Source organism: Camellia sinensis, chromosome 13, assembly GCF_055761805.1.
Source record: "Camellia sinensis isolate YWXY chromosome 13, ASM5576180v1, whole genome shotgun sequence".
NCBI lineage: Eukaryota > Viridiplantae > Streptophyta > Magnoliopsida > Ericales > Theaceae > Camellia > Camellia sinensis.
The window spans coordinates 106,702,869-106,719,878 of record NC_138973.1 but is presented as its reverse complement, the minus strand read 5'-3'; the positions used below and the strand labels follow the sequence as shown (position 1 = coordinate 106,719,878).

The 17,010-nt window shown below is 36.7% G+C and overlaps 1 protein-coding gene and 3 long non-coding RNA genes across 4 annotated transcripts; all 4 read left to right on the top strand.

The window, feature by feature from the left end:
* Positions 1-1,904: 1,904 nt before the first annotated feature.
* LOC145805949 (uncharacterized) lies at positions 1,905-13,289 on the top strand. Its single transcript, XR_014348299.1, has 4 exons — positions 1,905-2,076; positions 2,230-2,336; positions 12,387-12,455; positions 13,119-13,289. It is a non-coding gene; the product is annotated as an uncharacterized LOC145805949 (long non-coding RNA).
* LOC145805948 (uncharacterized) lies at positions 6,047-6,678 on the top strand. The gene is made up of 3 exons (XR_014348298.1): positions 6,047-6,355; positions 6,437-6,536; positions 6,628-6,678. It is a non-coding gene; the product is annotated as an uncharacterized LOC145805948 (long non-coding RNA).
* Positions 7,518-9,337, top strand: LOC145806263 (uncharacterized). The gene is made up of 7 exons (XM_082902716.1): positions 7,518-7,644; positions 7,724-7,985; positions 8,260-8,315; positions 8,394-8,513; positions 8,654-8,773; positions 8,914-9,184; positions 9,308-9,337. Exons 2-7 carry the CDS (start codon positions 7,935-7,937, stop codon positions 9,335-9,337), a joined length of 648 nt encoding a protein of 215 aa, XP_082758842.1. The 5' UTR covers positions 7,518-7,644; positions 7,724-7,934.
* On the top strand, positions 9,479-10,005 carry LOC114314023 (uncharacterized). Its single transcript, XR_014348297.1, has 3 exons — positions 9,479-9,583; positions 9,664-9,753; positions 9,940-10,005. It is a non-coding gene; the product is annotated as an uncharacterized LOC114314023 (long non-coding RNA).
* Positions 13,290-17,010: the final 3,721 nt, after the last annotated feature.

Genomic DNA, 17,010 nt, shown 5'->3' with positions numbered 1-17,010 from the left:
CCATTCAAGTCAACAGTTGGCCAAGATGCACTTGCTGCTACTCCAAGCATCACATTATCACTTGTTGCCGCTGAGACTGTTGGTTTAGAAGAACTAGCTACTCCTTCCATTGATCTTTATCAAAAGGTAATCCTTCAAAACATTCCATACTCTCTTCAGTTCTGTCTCCATATGAATTCTAACTCAAAATTTTGACAGGTTAGGGGTACATCCCATGCCCTTACAACTGTTGAAATGGGTGTACAAACAACTCCACCTCATAGTCTACATCAAGGGGATAAATCACCAGCAACTTCCCTAACAAGGTTTGCCACTGCAAGTACATCTCATATGAAGGTAACTCTTTCCCCTTTAACTCATAGAGACATGTTACTACTCTCTTTAACTTATCATTTTTGATTTGTCCATATAAGTTGATTCAACCCCTACCATTACTTCCTCTTAACCCATCATTGAGACTTTGTTGTTAGAAGTTTCCAACTTTCAATAGTCAATCATTGACTTGAGTTTTGAAGAGAGGCTTAACCAACTATCCCCAAAGGAGCATGAAATAGTAGACCATTTCCTCCAACTGCTCAACCAGCCGTTTGATGAATTGGCCATCTCCAAAGCGTAAGATCTCACCAAGTGTTTTGAATTTATTCAAACACTGGTTCCAAGACTATTCGACCCTGATCAAGCTTAAGCCTTTCAAAGTTTCTTGGATGTTCTTCCTCTCAACACATTCCAGCCATCATCAAGCATCATGTTGAGTCAGAGGCCAACAAGGGTCAAGTCAACTAGTTAAAGTCAGTGGCTGCTTCCCTGTCTGATGCGTCTTAAGCCTTCCAAGACACAATTGCTCAAGACAATCTGCTCTTAGCAAAAGAAACACATTTGGAGGCTTAATTATCATAAGTCAAAGCCAAAATAGCCATCCTCATAACAAGAACAATCCAAAATCAAATCCAACATGAAGGATTTGTTGACTCAAGCAAAGAATGGTCCTGCCAGCATCAAATCTGCCCAAGCCTACCTCCAATAGAGCAAAGCAAAACACAGAAATATGCTACAAGCATGGAATAACTTCATTTTGTATTTTCAAAAAGACTGAAGTTCTTGTACATCTACTTTTGACTTATACCTTCCCAACAATTATGTAATAGAACCTTTTATGTATATATGTATGTGTCTAATTTTCTTATCTCATATTTTCCCACATAGTAGGGTAGTATTTATTTAAGTATTTCTCATTAATCATTCTTCTGTGTGGTTCTCCCTCCAAGAATGCAAGATGATATGCTCCTCCGTTAACGACCTTTAAAACTTTAAAAGGACCCTCTCAATTAGGAGACCATTTCGCATACTCTGGGCTCTTTGTTCCAAGAGGCAAAATAGTTTTCCAAACTAATTCTTCTTCAGAGAACACTTTATGCGTTACTTTCTTGTTATAACTTCTCTCTACTTTATTCTTTTGTGCTATTAGATGACTAAAATCAAAGATTATCTTTTCTTCTAAGCCTTGTAACTCAATTGACATGGCACTACTAGAAATATGACTTTTTGCGTTTATTTTTTTGCAACGGATGGTTTAGTGGTCGCAAAAAATGACTTTTTACATTAAAAAAAAGAAGACCCGCGTTGTTAAAAAACTATCTCCCCTTTTTCACGTATTTCCCAAATCTCTCTGTATGAACTCTCTCTCTCTCAAAATCTCTCTCGCTCGACTCTCTTTTGACTCTCCACCCTCTCTCGCTCGAATCTGACTGGCCACAGTCGAAGCTCTTCATATGCATCGCCATTCTCACACTCTTCGGAGCTTCCAAAGCAAATTAATCAACCACAACACATTGTAGCAATCTTCTTCTTCTTCATCTCTCTCTCTTTCTTCAATCGCCGGAGCTTCCACGGCCGCTTATTCCACTGTCGGATCAGTCTTCGTTGCCTTCAAATCCGTCGAAATTTCTGCTCATTCTAGCAATTTGAAACTCTCTAATTTCCGACATTGCTCTCCGATTTCAAGCCGAGTCGGATCTATTCAGCTCTGACATAGCCTTAACTCGCATTGCGGATCCCGAAGCTCCTTTGCTTCGTCTGGTAATCATCACTCTATGTTCTGTTTAATGATATCACTAAATGAATTGAATCGAATCAGTTAATTTAATCTATCACCCTTGCTTCTCTCTCTATCTGACTTAGGAAATCTAGGTTTTCAATTTACTCTCTCTCTCTCTCTCTGTGTGTGTGTAGGTATTCGTTCTCTTTGTTTTGGCAAATCCTCTTATCACTGGTCGAAGCTCTCCTTTGGATCACAAGCTTCGAAGTTTGCAAAAAATGTGAGGGATTCACAGCTTCAGGTGCGTCTCTTTCGTTCTTTTTCTTTACATTATTTAGCTTTCTTGTGATATTATTGTGTTTGGTTGCCGAGAAAATGTTGGAAAACGATCTCTTCTTCACATCCACTGAAGCCAAGTATTTTTCGTGAGGTTCAAATTTTAATTTTCTCGCATTTTATAAAACACAGGACAGCCAGTATGTGATAATAATATGAGAAGGTTTAGAATATATTGGCTTTCTGAGTCTACTTGTCAAAGTCGATGTTTTGGAAGAGTTTTAGATGATGTGGTTTGCTGCACTGAGGTTTGCAAATGTGAATCTGACCAAGTTTGTTAATAGATTTTGACAAATGGCTGCTAATAAATAAAGTAGTGCATAGTGTAGGTGAAATTTCATGGTTATTTTCGCTTTCCATGATTCACTAGTTTGATAGAGCTCATATCAATGAGATGTTTGCTTAATTAAATTCAACTTAGCGAACAAAAATGAGCAAACTTAAAATACGTTCTTCACCTACTACCGAATCTTTCACAGACCCTGCATGTTATTTAGATAATAATTATTATCAGTTGCATAAAGAAGCAATAGATCATATAGACAAATATAACTAAAGTTCCAGATGCTAAAATTGATCACATGACATCTTGATGTTGCATCACCTTCACGAGGATTTATTCAAACATGTGCTAGGCAAATATAGCATGCTAATTTTGGCCTTAGCACAATGGTAAGGCTACTCCGTTGTGACCTGGGTGTCCCAGGTTCAAAACACGAAAATTACCTATCCATACGTGGTGGTAAAGTTGGGTACATCTGACCCTTCCCAGGCCCCGCTATAGTAGGAGTTCATGCATTGGGTTGACCATTTTTGTGGTGGCATCATATTAATGCTCATCGTTTTCTTTTCTTTTTCAATAATCTTTATGATGCTATTGGATGTTACTATATTAATTTTCAAATTCTCCTGGAAGTAGTTTCATGTAAACAATAACATGAAACTTGCTATAAATATACTTGAGTGTATTAGTCTAGGCTGATATTTATTCACCAAGAGGGAGGGAAATTTGCTACCCTCCAAATTTCATTCCTATTAATATACTTGATTTTCATTCCTATAAATATACTTGAGTGTATTAGTCTAGGCTGATATTTATAACTATGGTCTGAATACTCTTTTGCAATTCATATTAAGGTAAAGCAGTCGAAATAGAGAATCTCCTTAAAGTAGAAAACATTACATTCTCTTGCAGGCCAATCATGCATATCACATTTCCTATTGGTGCAATGTCAATGTTATTGTGATACTTTTTGAACTATAATATGCAATTGTTATTGTGATACTTTGCAAACTCATTCTTTTTATGGATGTGTACAAAAACAGTTAAAGAAATAGAAAGATGGACAAGAATTGGATTGATTTGCCAAATCAGATGTCAATTGAATACGTGAATGGGATTGATAATTTCTTGAGATTTGCATACAACAATAGAGATGAAAGTTTATCGATTAGTTATCCATGTCGATTTTGTAGTAATCGATACAATTTTTCACGAGAGGTTGTAAGGGAGCATCTTATTTCCAATGGGTTCGTAAAAAAGTACAAAAATTGGATTCATCATGGGGAATCCTATGTCCAATTACATGGTAACCAAGAAAACCAAACATTAATGGCGGATTCAGTGACTAGAGATGATGTGGTTGGGATGGTACAAGAGGCCCTGGGAATTCCACATATGGGTGTTGAGAATGATGAACCAACTGCAAGTGATCCAGACCAAGCAGGGGCAAGTGATCCTGCCCAAGCAGGGGCAAGTGATCCAAGCCATGTAGAGGAAGATGATCCGGTTCAGATAGGGGCAAATGACGAAACTTTGAAATATTTTAAACTTTTGGAAGATGCACAAACTGATCTGTACCCGGGGTGTCACAAATTTACTTCATTATCATTCATTGTTCGAATTTTGCATATGAAGGTGCTCAATCAATGGACTGACAAGTCTGTTGACATGTTACTTGAACTTTTGAATGAGGCTTTTCCTACGGGCACAAAACTTCCAAGCTCATATTATCAAGCTCAGAAGGTTACTACAGATTTGGGTTTCACATATGAGACTTTTGATGCTTGCCCCAATAGTTGTATGTTGTTCAGAAAAGAGGATACAAAGCTTGATAAATGTGTTATATGCAGTAGTTCTAGATGGAAACAAAATGGTGGTGTTGGAAATGATGAAAGGGAATCTGGTAAACGGGTAGCAGCAAAACAGATGAGGTATTTCCCTTTGAAGCCAAGGTTGCAGAGATTGTTTATGTCATCGAAAACGGCAAAGCTCATGAGATGGCATGCGGAAGAACGAGTTGATGATGGTGTGTTAAGGCATCCTGCTGACTCCCTCGCATGGAAGGACTTTGATCGGCGAAACACTTGTTTTGCTAGTAATAGTCGTAATGTACGTCTTGGGTTAGCTACAGATGGATTCAACCCATTTAGATCAATGAACATAGTTCATAGCACTTGGCCAATTGTGTTGATTCCGTATAATTTACCACCATGGATGTGCATGAAACAACCAAATCTGATTTTGTCTGTGCTGATTGATGGGCCAAAAGGACCTGGCGATAAGATCGATGTGTATGTGCAACCATTGATTGAAGAGTTGAAGGAATTATGGGATGAAGGTGAACAAACATTTGATGCATCAACCAATGAAATGTTTCAATTCCATGCAGCTTTGTTATGGACAATCAGTGACTTTCCTGCCTATGCCAACTTATCAGGATGGAGTACGAAAGGTGAATATGCTTGTCCTTGCTGCAATGTGAAAACTCAATCATATTGGTTGAAGCATGGTAGGAAGTATTCATACATGAGTCATCGTCGTTTCTTACCAGTTAATCATAAATTTTGGAAGGATAAAGTATCATTTGATGGTAGTCGAGAATGGAGACAAAAACCTCAAATTTTATCTGGATCTGAGACGTTGCATCAGTTGGAATCAGAAGGTGTCCTTAGTCAGTACAAGAGGAATGACCTGAAGGAAATGTTCAGGAGACAAGAAGAGAGGGAAAATAACGGAAGAAAAGGCCATAATTGGAAGAAAAAAAGTATATTCTATGAATTGTCGTATTGGGAGCACAACTTAATAAGACACAATCTCGATGTGATGCACATAGAGAAAAATGTCTGCGATAATATATTGTGGACAATACTAGGAGTTGGAGGAAAATCTAAAGATAATGTGAATGCTCGACGTGATTTACAAGAAATGAATATCAGAAAACCATTGCACTTGCAGTCAAGAGGGTTCAATAAAGTTTATGTACCTCCTGCACAATTCACAATGATCAATGATGAGAAAGATATGTTTCTCAAAGTACTCAAGGAAGTAAGAGTACCAGACGGTTATGCATCCAATATCTCGCGACATGTGCGCTTACAAGATAGAAGTATTTGGGGTCTTAAGAGCCATGATAGTCATATTTTGATGCAACAACTTATTCCTTTAGCTATACGGAGGTCCTTGCCTAAGAATGTGATTGAACCATTGATTGAGTTGAGCACTTTTTTTAGACAATTGTGCTCCAAAGTGAATCGTACAAGTGATTTGGAATATATTCAGGATCGTATAGCAATAACTCTTTGTCATCTTGAAAAAAATTTTCCACCATCTTTCTTTGACATAATGGAACACTTGCCTATACATCTTGCTGATGAAGCTTTGATCACTGGAGCAATACAGTTTCGATGGATGTACCCGATTGAAAGGTTTCTTCTTACATTGAAACAATATGTGCGTAATCGAGCTCATCCGGAGGGCTCAATAGCTAAGGGGTATTTGATGGAAGAATGCATGAACTTTTGTTCTCGCTATCTCCTTGATGTGGAAACCAAATCTAATCGACCGAGGAGAAACAATGAAGGTGATAACAACATGGGTCGAGCTGTAGGCGAAAGTACAACATTTTATCTTAATGATAATGAATTACAACAGTGTCACCGATATGTGTTGTTCAACACAAGTTCAGTTGCACCGTTCATAAGGTAATTTATCACTTTCCTAATATTGTAAAATTCTAACGTGAAATCTATATGATATTTACTATTCTCTTCCAATTTACACAGCAAACACCTTGAAGTCATTAAGAGCAAAATGCCACGTGCAAGCGATCATCAAATTCAATCTGAGCATTTCGAAACATTCTACACTTGGTTTAAGGACCATGTATGTATTTAGACATTTCATTTCACATATCTAAATATACATAAATTTTGAGTTGGAGTAGAAGTTGAATTTATATTTGTTTTTTTAATAGGTTCAGACCTTGCGAAGGACAAGTAATATTACATTTACTGAAGAAATCAATAAATTAGCAGATGGTCCTCATACTTTGGCTAGGCGGTTCAATGGTTACATTATCAATGGGTTTCGTTTTCATGTGAAGGCTGTGGATGATCGTCGGGTGACTCAAAATAGTGGTGTAGCTTTAAAGGCTGATACAATGAGTTATGCTAGTCGGAAGGACAAGAGTCCTCGCGTTGGTGCTGTGTACTACTATGGACAGTTGACTGATATTGTCGAAATTCGGTACACTAACAATATGAAATATGTGTTGTTTAAGTGTGATTGGATTGATAACACTAGGGGGAAAATGGAAGACGCTTTCAAATTCACATTAGTCAACTTCAATCGTTTGTTGTACCCAACCGATCGTGTTAGCAATGAACCTTTTATATTATCATCCCAAGCCGAGCAAGTTTGGTATGTTCCTGATCCTTTGGAACCAGATTGGCAAGTTATGGTAAAGATGTCTCAAAGAGGTCTTTTTGATATGAATTCTAATGATGATCCTCAAGTTGAACCCTATATGACTCAACATTTGGAAGACAACGCTGTGCTTCGTGATGAAGAAATTGGTTGGGTGAGAGAAGGAATAGAAGGAGCAACAATTGATGTTGATGAAGATGGTTGAACTTCATTTGTGATTGTTGAGGAAGAGGGTTGAACTATACTCCGTGTTTCTTAGGTTTCTATTATTTGCAAATAAGAAAAGTTTAAATATTGTTAAAATGTCTCGTGCTTAATTGCTGAATTTGTGATAAATTTATATACGTTTATGTGTTGTTCTATTATCAAGTGTAGAATTTCATAAAAATTTTCTTTCTTTTTATAATAAATGTTTACTTACTGTGGTTGTTGTTTTTTATTCAATTACAATGTCGGTTCTAATAGTTACGAGCGTAGGAGACATCGTTGTGGACTTGCATACGGATCTCTGTTCTTTGAAATGGCCAATGCAATTGAGAGGGAAATCACTACCTTGCAATTGAAAGTATGTTAAAGAGTTTATAGGTAATGTTTATGTTTTTTATTCAATTACAATGTCAGTTATAAATTATTTGTTGATATAGGAAAAGAAACTTGTTACGGAGATAAAGAGAACTGCTAAAACAGGAAACGAGGTACATTCTGGAACGTATTTCTCTTTCTTGTTTTTATATTCAGATTTATCTTCTTATTTTTATTTGTATTTGCATTCTGCAGGCAACAACTAAAATTTCAGCATGTCAGCTAATCAATCTTAGGCAACAAATAACAAAATTACAAGCTTGCTTACAACAAATGTCCCCAGCTAAGCAGACTGAAGAAGAAACTGAAGAGCTAACCAACCAGGTTCATTGTTTAATTTTTCTTGTTCTTCTATTGGTTTATGTTTTTTATGAATCAAGATGATATATGTTTTTTGTTATTGTTAATTGAATAACACATGTTGGGTAGTTTGTTTATTTATTTATTTATTTACTTGACAGGTCCTAGATGAAATTGGAGTTGATGTTGCTTCTCTAGTCAGTATTCGTAGGAGTTTTTTTTTATAACTTTATCTTGTTAGTTGATGCTATTTTTCATGTATTAAATTGGTTTTGAATTTGACTTGCACTCTTGACAGTTATCAGTATCGCCAAAAGGAAGAATTGTTGGGAAGACAACCGAGGATGCTAATAGGTATCTTATGTTATATTATAAGTAAATTGCTATCCATATTTCTTGTGTATTAACCTTTTCATATTTCTTTCATTTTAGGATGAAGCGGAAGGTTAAGACCTTTAAGGCCCCTTGCATTATGGATGAGGCTTTACGTGTGCGGGCAAGTCCCTCGCTACCTTGCACTATTGATGGAGCATCTTCTCCATATGTTTCGAGGTAAACTTTATTGCTAAAGTTTTATTTGTTCTGAAACTAATTTGTATCATTTGTTGATATTTATATCTTGTGTTATATTATTAGTAAATTGATATCCATATTTCTTGTGTATTAACCTTTTCATATTTCTTTCATTTTAGGATGAAACGGAAGAGGAAGACCTTTAAGGCCCCTTGCATTATGGATGAGGCTTTACGTGTGCGGGCAAGTCCCTCGCTACCTTGCACTATTGATGGAGCATCTTCTCCATATGTTTCGAGGTAAACTTTACTGCTAAAGTTTTATTTGTTCTGAAACTGATTTGTATCATTTGTTTATATTTATATCTTGTGTTATATTATTAGAAAATTGATATCCATATTTCTTGTGTATTAACTTTTTCATATTTCTTTCATTTTAGCATGAAGCGAAAGAGGAAGACCTTTAAGGTCCCTTGCACTACCTTAACACGACGAGGTCGAGGATTTGCCCGAGGGATAAAGGAATGGGGTACAGGCACTAAGATCCAAGTAAAATTTGATGATAAGTTTCAGCCAGTGGAGGATGATGGCAAAAAGTTGAAAGGACAATTAGGGTTGATCGTGCGCAGTGGGCATAGAGTCCCACTTACATATCTCAGTTGGAATGTGATACATGTTGATATAAAGGAGAATATTTGGCAAGAGATGAAGGTATATAGTTTTCCCTTTTGCTAATTACGGTTAGGGTTTATGCTTAGATTTTTGAATTTTTCCAAGTTATTAGTTATTTGATTTATGATTTCTTGTTAATTGTGTTTAGTTATTAATTATTAGCTTGCTTGTGCATTTGTGTATGCTCTATAATTATGAGGATGAAATTGGCTTTCAATTTGTGATTTTTAGGACAACTTGGTATACTGTCCAGATAAATTCAAGGAGGTTTGCATGCGACTTTGTAGGACATCGTGGAAAGATCATAAAAGCAAGACAAAGTCCAAGTGTTGGGTTCCATTCAAGAATGATCCGGACATTGCTTCTAGAGTACCTAGTAACATAGTGCCAACCTAGTGGAGGAAACTTGTACAATATTGGGCGAGTAAAGAAGTGCAGGTATATGTATTCTTTATAAAATTTTAATTAATGTTTTAATGATAAATAACTAATGTTTGATATTCTAACCAATGTTATAGGCGATTGCTAAGAAGAATTCTTCTAATCGGGGATTTCGTGGGCCTCCACATACGACCGGAAGGACATCTTTCTCAGATATTCGTTTCAATGTATTGATCTTGTGGTTGCACCTAAGGCATCATCTGTGACTACAATTGTTGCTGCAGCTGCAGCCGCAGCCGCACCTAGTGCACTTGGTGTGACACTTGTGGCTGCAGTTGTGGCTGCACCTAGTGCTGCATTTTTGACTTATTATGTTGTGAAGACTTGAGCTCCTAACTTGAAAAAAAATGCAGATGACACATAAAGGAGAGCGAATAGATAAGATGAGTCTCTGGAAGAGGGCACACAACCTGAATGATCTTGATGTGGTAGCAATTGTGGTATGTCTATGGTGTACATGTTTTTACACATATTTTGCTTTTTACCAAACATTGTCCTTATGTTTTCAAAATGTAGGAGGAATATAATGCGCATCTTTGGAAAGTTCCTAAGGAGCAACATACGATTGAGTATTGCGATGGGATTTACCATAAAATCCTTGGGAAGGATGAACATGGGTATTGCAAGACCTATGGGAGAGGAGTGCCCTGGAGTGCGGTGTATGCGCGAGGAAGCGGCCCATCCCAATCATTAGCAGCCCCTTCATTTATTGATGAGATCACACAGCGTGTGACACAAGACGTTGAGTCTAGGTTCACTACGATGATCAAGAACCTAACGGCACGTGTTTTGTTCTTAGAGTCACAGGGTATGGCTGGGAATATGAGCTTGAGAGAGGTGCAATACTTACAAATTGACGAATTTTACGTTTTATCAATTTGCATATATACATATGGAAATTATTAACACATTATACTAACATATTGTAGGTGTCAGATGCATCTAGTGGGCAGCAAGCTTCAAAAGAACATGAATAGGTATGCCACTCTACTATATTTCTGCATGTATTTATGATATTTGTTGTGTATGAAGTTCTTCAAGGATATCACTATATTTCCCCATGCATGTATTTATGATATTTGCTGTGTATGAAGAGAATGTATGCAGCACAAATACTCAATTTTTCATGCCCTACGCGAAAGAACAGGTACATTATGTCATTTATTAATTATATGGCTTCAAATGATTAAGAACCTAGCTATCCACCAACTTGATATTGAATGAAACACATGAATTTCTAGAACATTATAAAACCCATATAGAAAAAGTAGAAGCATCAGTTTTTATTGAACTACCAATTAGATTACCCAGATATAACACCTCTATTGCAATGAAGAGCGCAGAACTATATATATAAACATGTGCTGGAATAAACAAAGTTACAGGTCCCATGTTCACTCAATAAAAACAACAAAGCAAAAACAAAAATGCAAAACTAGAAACAAACCAATGAATAAACAAATTCCCTCTTGCAGTCTGAGCCATTGCATGTCAAGATCTCAAGCTTTGCACTACCAAACTGCTTTTGGTATTCCTTGTGCAATGTTTAACTGAATTCTCTCTAATCATGATGAGGCTGGTTCTGTTTCTGGGGCTGGGGCTGGGACTGGGACTGGGACTGGGAGGTCAGGGTCTGGTGCTGGTGCAGGGGCTGGGGCTGGGGCTGGGGCTGGGGCTGGGGCTGGGACTGGGAGGTCTCTGTCTCAGGCTAGGACTGGGAGGTCAGAGTCTGGTGCTGGTGCTGGGGCTGGGGCTGGGGCTGGGGCTCGGGCTCGGGCTCGGGCTCAGGCTCGGGCCGGGACTGGGAGGTCGAGGTCTGGGGCTGACACGGAGATGGGGATGGAAATTGGGAGGGCTGGCTCCAGGACTGGGAGGGTTGGAATGGAGTTGGATCTGCTTTTTCATGGTGAAACTTTACGACAATACAGGTGATATTGTCAGCACTGCCACGTGAGAAAGCAGCCTCCATTAACTTCTGAGCTGCAGCCTCAGGTTCTTCTTCTGTTCGTGCAATTGACACAGCATCCTGATTACATTGTTGCATGAAAGCGTCAGCAGATAGTAACGCTAAAACAAATCTAAGAAAACCTATCTTTGATTTTCTTTTATGGACTGCACTGCCCTTCAATCAATACTGTACAATCATAGTACAAAGAAATGTCGCAGGTTTTCCTCTGACAACAGAAATAATCAGAATAGCTTATAGATATGCCATTAACTCTGTCTGGCAACATGTTTAAATCCACATGCATCAGCAGAAATACATTGAATTCGATAGTGGATTTTGAATTTTTAATTTGGATATCAAAATTGTTTTGAGGATTTGAAATTCAAGAGTAGTGAACAAATTGTTATAACTGATAAGTTGAAGGATGGATTTGGAAAATAACATCTAATAGTGTAATTGAAATTCATAGATTTTGGTCATTAGATCCATATCATATCAGATACTTTGTAATTTTATTTTTGTTACCAAAAATAGTAAAGAATTGTATATCATATCAGATACTTTGTAAAGAATTGTTACCAAAAATAGTAAAGAATTGTATATCGTAGAAAATGTAAAATTAATTTTTCTTGTGGCAAAATTAGGAGCCACTTGATTTTTTATTTTTGTTCTAGTATTATATCCCTATATTGCTTGCGTTGCCTCTTCTCTTATGTGTCCCAGTGTCCTTTGAAGTTATTTTTGACAAAATACTTTATTCCCATATTTTGTAGTCTTGATATTGAATATTTTTTACTTTTAAGTGCTTGTTCTATATAGGTACATGATTTCAGTTTCTGTTTGATTTTGCAGAGTGAGAGGTCAAATGATATGTTTTGTGATGACATTTTTGGAGAGTCACCTGCTGGAGTTCGTAAAACAGTAAGTCTTGTGCTTAATTTTTTTTTTTAATCCATTATATGCTGGTATATTCTTTTACCTTGGTTGCAGTATCCTATTGTCAGCTGGCCTTTAATAAGAAACCATAAATGAGACATGTTGTCACTAGTCCAGAAAATGTACAAGTCTTTCTTTTCAATGTATCATATAACTTTGTATTAATTTATACCTTTACGTTTAACATGTACTGGCTTGTCTTTAGGTTTTCTTTCTTGGTTCATTATGACTGGTATGATGAGATTAGGATGTTATGTTACGTTTAACATGTACTGGCTTGTCTTTAGTCTTTCTTTTCATGTACTGGCTGGTATGATGAGATTAGGATGTTATTGTAATCACTAGGCATCTTCCAATAGCTGCCTTTTGTAGACCCTAGTGCTTCCCAATTGCTTTCTCTAGACCTTGATAACTGGAGTTTTGGGCTCCTTTTTGATGTCTTGACTAGAAAAATTACTTGGATTCTTCCCCTATAAAAACCATGTACTTTACCCCTAAGGTTTTTTTTTATGCATTTCAACATTTTGAAAGTGATTTTTTACGTTACGGGCATTTTATGTACTACTTCAAATATATATGTACCTGATGGAAGCATTTTGTGCACGGGTAATTTTAACTAATTTGATTATTCGGATTGCATCTTTGCAGGTGGTTGCAGGTATGACCGGTAAAAAACAAGGGTAGTATGGATATTAGAAGTAAGCAATGATTTGTCTTATCCTGCCTCCATTCCCCTTTCCCTCTTACTCTGATTAGAGATTGGAATAAGATTTTTTTATCATGTGAGAACAAAGAATTATTGTTGCTACTGGTTATTCAGCTTTATTTTTGCTTGTGGATTTTAATGCTGTTAAAACATGTGGTTTCTCATGCTATCAATCGGAATTGGAAGAGCTCCATAAGAAGCTTAGTTCTGCATGTTTGGTTGTCTTTACATGATTGCATTTTTATGTCTTCTCACAATGATGTTCCCAGTCCTTTAAAGGCCTCGTGTTAGATCTTAAACCTTTAGTTCATCATTTGGGCTTTGAAATGCTTGTGCTTCATTGACACGCCTTTTATAAGTTCTATTAGTAGTATTGTATACTGGAAGTGTTTTGACAGATATTACCCCAACTGGAATATGATGAAAAAAAGTTTCACATATTAAAAGTAATTGTTTATTTGTGACATTTTTTGTTTTTATTTTGTTCAAGCTTTAATATTTGAAGAAAATAGGAAGAATATCTAGAGGTTAGCTGTGGGTTTGATTTGTCTAATTTGTTTGATAAACAGCTGGATAGGTAAAAGGGCTTTAATGTTTCACAATTTGTTTATTTATTTATTTATTTTTATTTTTATTTTTAATTTTTTGCGACGGTAACAAGATGGTCGCCAAAGATCATGTTAGTATTTTTCTTTGTTTTTTGCGACGGCAAAATAGGGGTCGCCATAAGTAGTTTAGGTGGTCGCAAATAATTTGCGACCGTTGCTTTGCCATCGCAAAAAGTATTTGCCACCCTTATATTCGCGACCCCCATTTGCCGTCGCATGGGCCGTCGCAAAAAGTCTTTTGCGACTGTTTTTTATTATTTGCGACGGTTTATGGCGGTCGCAAAAAGTATTTTTTTTAGTAGTGTGGTTTCACTATATTCATCCATTAGGATGTTCAACTGTTGAGCTAGTCGATTGGGCCTCGCAGTAATTTCTAAGGGAAGTACAACATCATGTCCATACACCAACTCATATGGAGTTGTTCCTGTGCTATTTCTCTTAGAGTTTCTGTAGGCCCATAATAGTTTAGACAATAGATTGTGCCAGTCTCTGGGATTATTCTCAATCATGTTTCTAAAGTATTCTTCACAATTTTGTTTGTTGTCTCAGCTTGCCCATTTGCTTGAGCATAATAGGGAGAAGGATTTAAGATTTGGATGCCATGGTTTGTGACAAATCCTCTTATCTCATCCCCATTGAACATAGTTCCTTGATTGATAGTAATGAACTGAGGCAAACCAAACCTATGGATTACACTCTTTTTAAAGAACTCAATAACTTGAGTATGTGTGGTAACTTTTAATGGGATTGCTTCCACCCACTTGGTGAAGTAATCTGTTGCCACCAACAAATATGAATGTGCTTTTAAAGAAGGTGGAAATATTCGACCTATCAAATCCATTGCCCAACCCCTAAAAGGTCATGGTCTTAGTATTGAATTAGACTGACAATTTGGACACTTTAAATACTGCCATGCTTCTGGCAACTTTGACATCCCTTAGCATATGTAATGTAATATTTTCTTATGGATGGCCAAAAATAACCATACCTATTAATCAGCCATCTCATCTTATCCCTAGCCTAATGGGCTCCACAAATCTCTTCATGTGCTTCTATCATTGCCTTCATTTGATATTCTTGGCCAATGCATAACAAAGTTAACCCATCATGTGCTTTTTCTAAACAAATCATCACCCATAATGATATAGTTTACGGCCTGGTACTTGACTTGTATGTTACACACTTCTAATGTCATTACTGGCAAGAAATTCCTGTGCATATCCCTTAAGGCCAAGAAATTCCTTCTTTGAATCTTTACGATTCTCTCTTGTGCTCCCTTAGGAGTTTTTAACCCTGATACAGCCTGAGCCATTTCATTGGCCTCCTTATTGTCTATCCTATACATGTGTGTGAAGGACACATGGTCAAAGAAGCTTAATAACCACTTGACCTTAGTTAGGTATTCTTCTAGAGTTCTATTCACACTTAAACTCTCTTTCAATCAGTTTGATGGCCAACTAGAAATCACCAACTACTTGTAACTTTCAAATTTTGAACTCTATGGCCAGCTCCATTTCAATTATCAAGGCATCATACTCAGCTTGGTTACAAGACTCTACAAATTGCTTATTCAGCTGATAAGAAAACTGGTACATTAGTTTGTTTGGAGAAATCAAAACAATGCCTACACCAACCCCCTTATCTGTTCTAGATCCATCAAACATTAGCCTCTAGGGCTCAGTTTCTATCATATGAACCTCAAAAAGATCTAGCTCGATTGGTAAGCATAGATGCTCTGCCAAAAAATCTGCTAAAGTCTATCCCTTCACTACACTCTATAGAACATACTTGAAGCAGTTTTCAATTAAGGCCAACATCCATTTGCCTTGTCTGCCTCTTAAAATAGGCTTAGATAACATCTATTTTATCACATCGGTTTGTGCTACAACAAACACCTCTGAAGGTAACATGTAATGCCTAAGTTTTATGGCAGTAAAGTACAAATCCAAGCATAACTTTTCAATAGAGGTATACCTAGTTTCAGCATCATTTAAACTATTGTGTAAGTAGTAGATGGCTTGTTCATGACCCATGTCATTTTCTTGGGCCAATAAACATCTAATCGACAGGTCACATGCTGAAATGTAAAGCTTTAAGGGTTTTCCTAAAAAAAGTGGCATCAGAACTAAAGGATTGGCCAAGTACCTTCTGATCATATCAAAAGATTTTTGGTGACATTCCTCCCACCTAAACTCACAATCTGACTTTATTTTTATTAAGGATGAAAATGATGAAGTTTTTTTGGTTAAATTTGCTATAAATCTTCTCAAGAAATTGATTTTGCCTAGAAAACTCTGCAATTGTTTCTTGTTGCTTGGGGGTTTGCCTTCCAAGATAGCCTTGGCTTTATTAGCATCTATTTCTATGCCTTTGTGATATACCAAAAAGCCTAAGAGCTTACCTGCGGGTACCCCAAAGGCACACTTCAAAGGATTCATCTTTAACTGATGACTCCTCATTCTTTGAAATGTCTATCTCAAATGGGTTAGATGTTCCTTAAATGTGTCAAATTTGATAGCCACATCATCAATGTATACCACTAAAAACTTTCCTATTAAATCATGGAATATAAAATTCATTGCTCTTTGATATGTGGCTCCAACATTTTTCAAGTCAAAAGGCATCACTACCCATTCAAATGTGCCTAAGGCTCTAGGACGCCTAAAAGCAGTCTTATGGATGTCTTCTCGGTTAATGAAAATTTGGTTATACCAAACATGCCCATTCATGAAGGATAAGAACTTGTTGTTGGCTACTGAATCAACTAACAAGTCAACCATTGGCATAAGATACTCATCCTTTAGGGTTGCCAGATTTAAATTCCTAAAATCTATACATACTCTTAACTTTCTATTATTTTTTTTTCATGATAGGTACAATATTCGACAGCTATTCAACATACTTGGTTGTCTTGATAAAACATGTCTTCAATAATCTCTTAATTTCTTCCTTGACTAACAAAGTCACTTCATTAGTCATTCTCCTTGGAGGTTGTTTATGTGGAATGAAATTGTCTTTTATTGGTAAACTGTGTTCTACTAATGTTCTATCCAAACCAGACATCTCCTCATAGCTCCAAGAAAGACAATCCACATACTCATACAACAAACCAACTACTTTTGTTTTACTTTTATTAGATAAATTAGCATTTACATAGATTGGCCTTTTGCAAGCCTCAGTTCCTAACTTGAATTCCTCCAAGAGATGTTGAACATCTACCTTGAGT

Bases quoted from the DNA above. Each gene is read 5' to 3' on its own strand.
- LOC145806263 (XM_082902716.1), top strand. From the start codon at position 7,935: ATGTCCCCAGCTAAGCAGACTGAAGAAGAAACTGAAGAGCTAACCAAC. The intron at 8,774-8,913 runs GTAAACTTTACT...CTTTCATTTTAG, and splicing joins TCTTCTCCATATGTTTCGAG to CATGAAGCGAAAGAGGAAGA. The intron at 9,185-9,307 runs GTATATAGTTTT...ATTAATTATTAG, and splicing joins ATATTTGGCAAGAGATGAAG to CTTGCTTGTGCATTTGTGTA.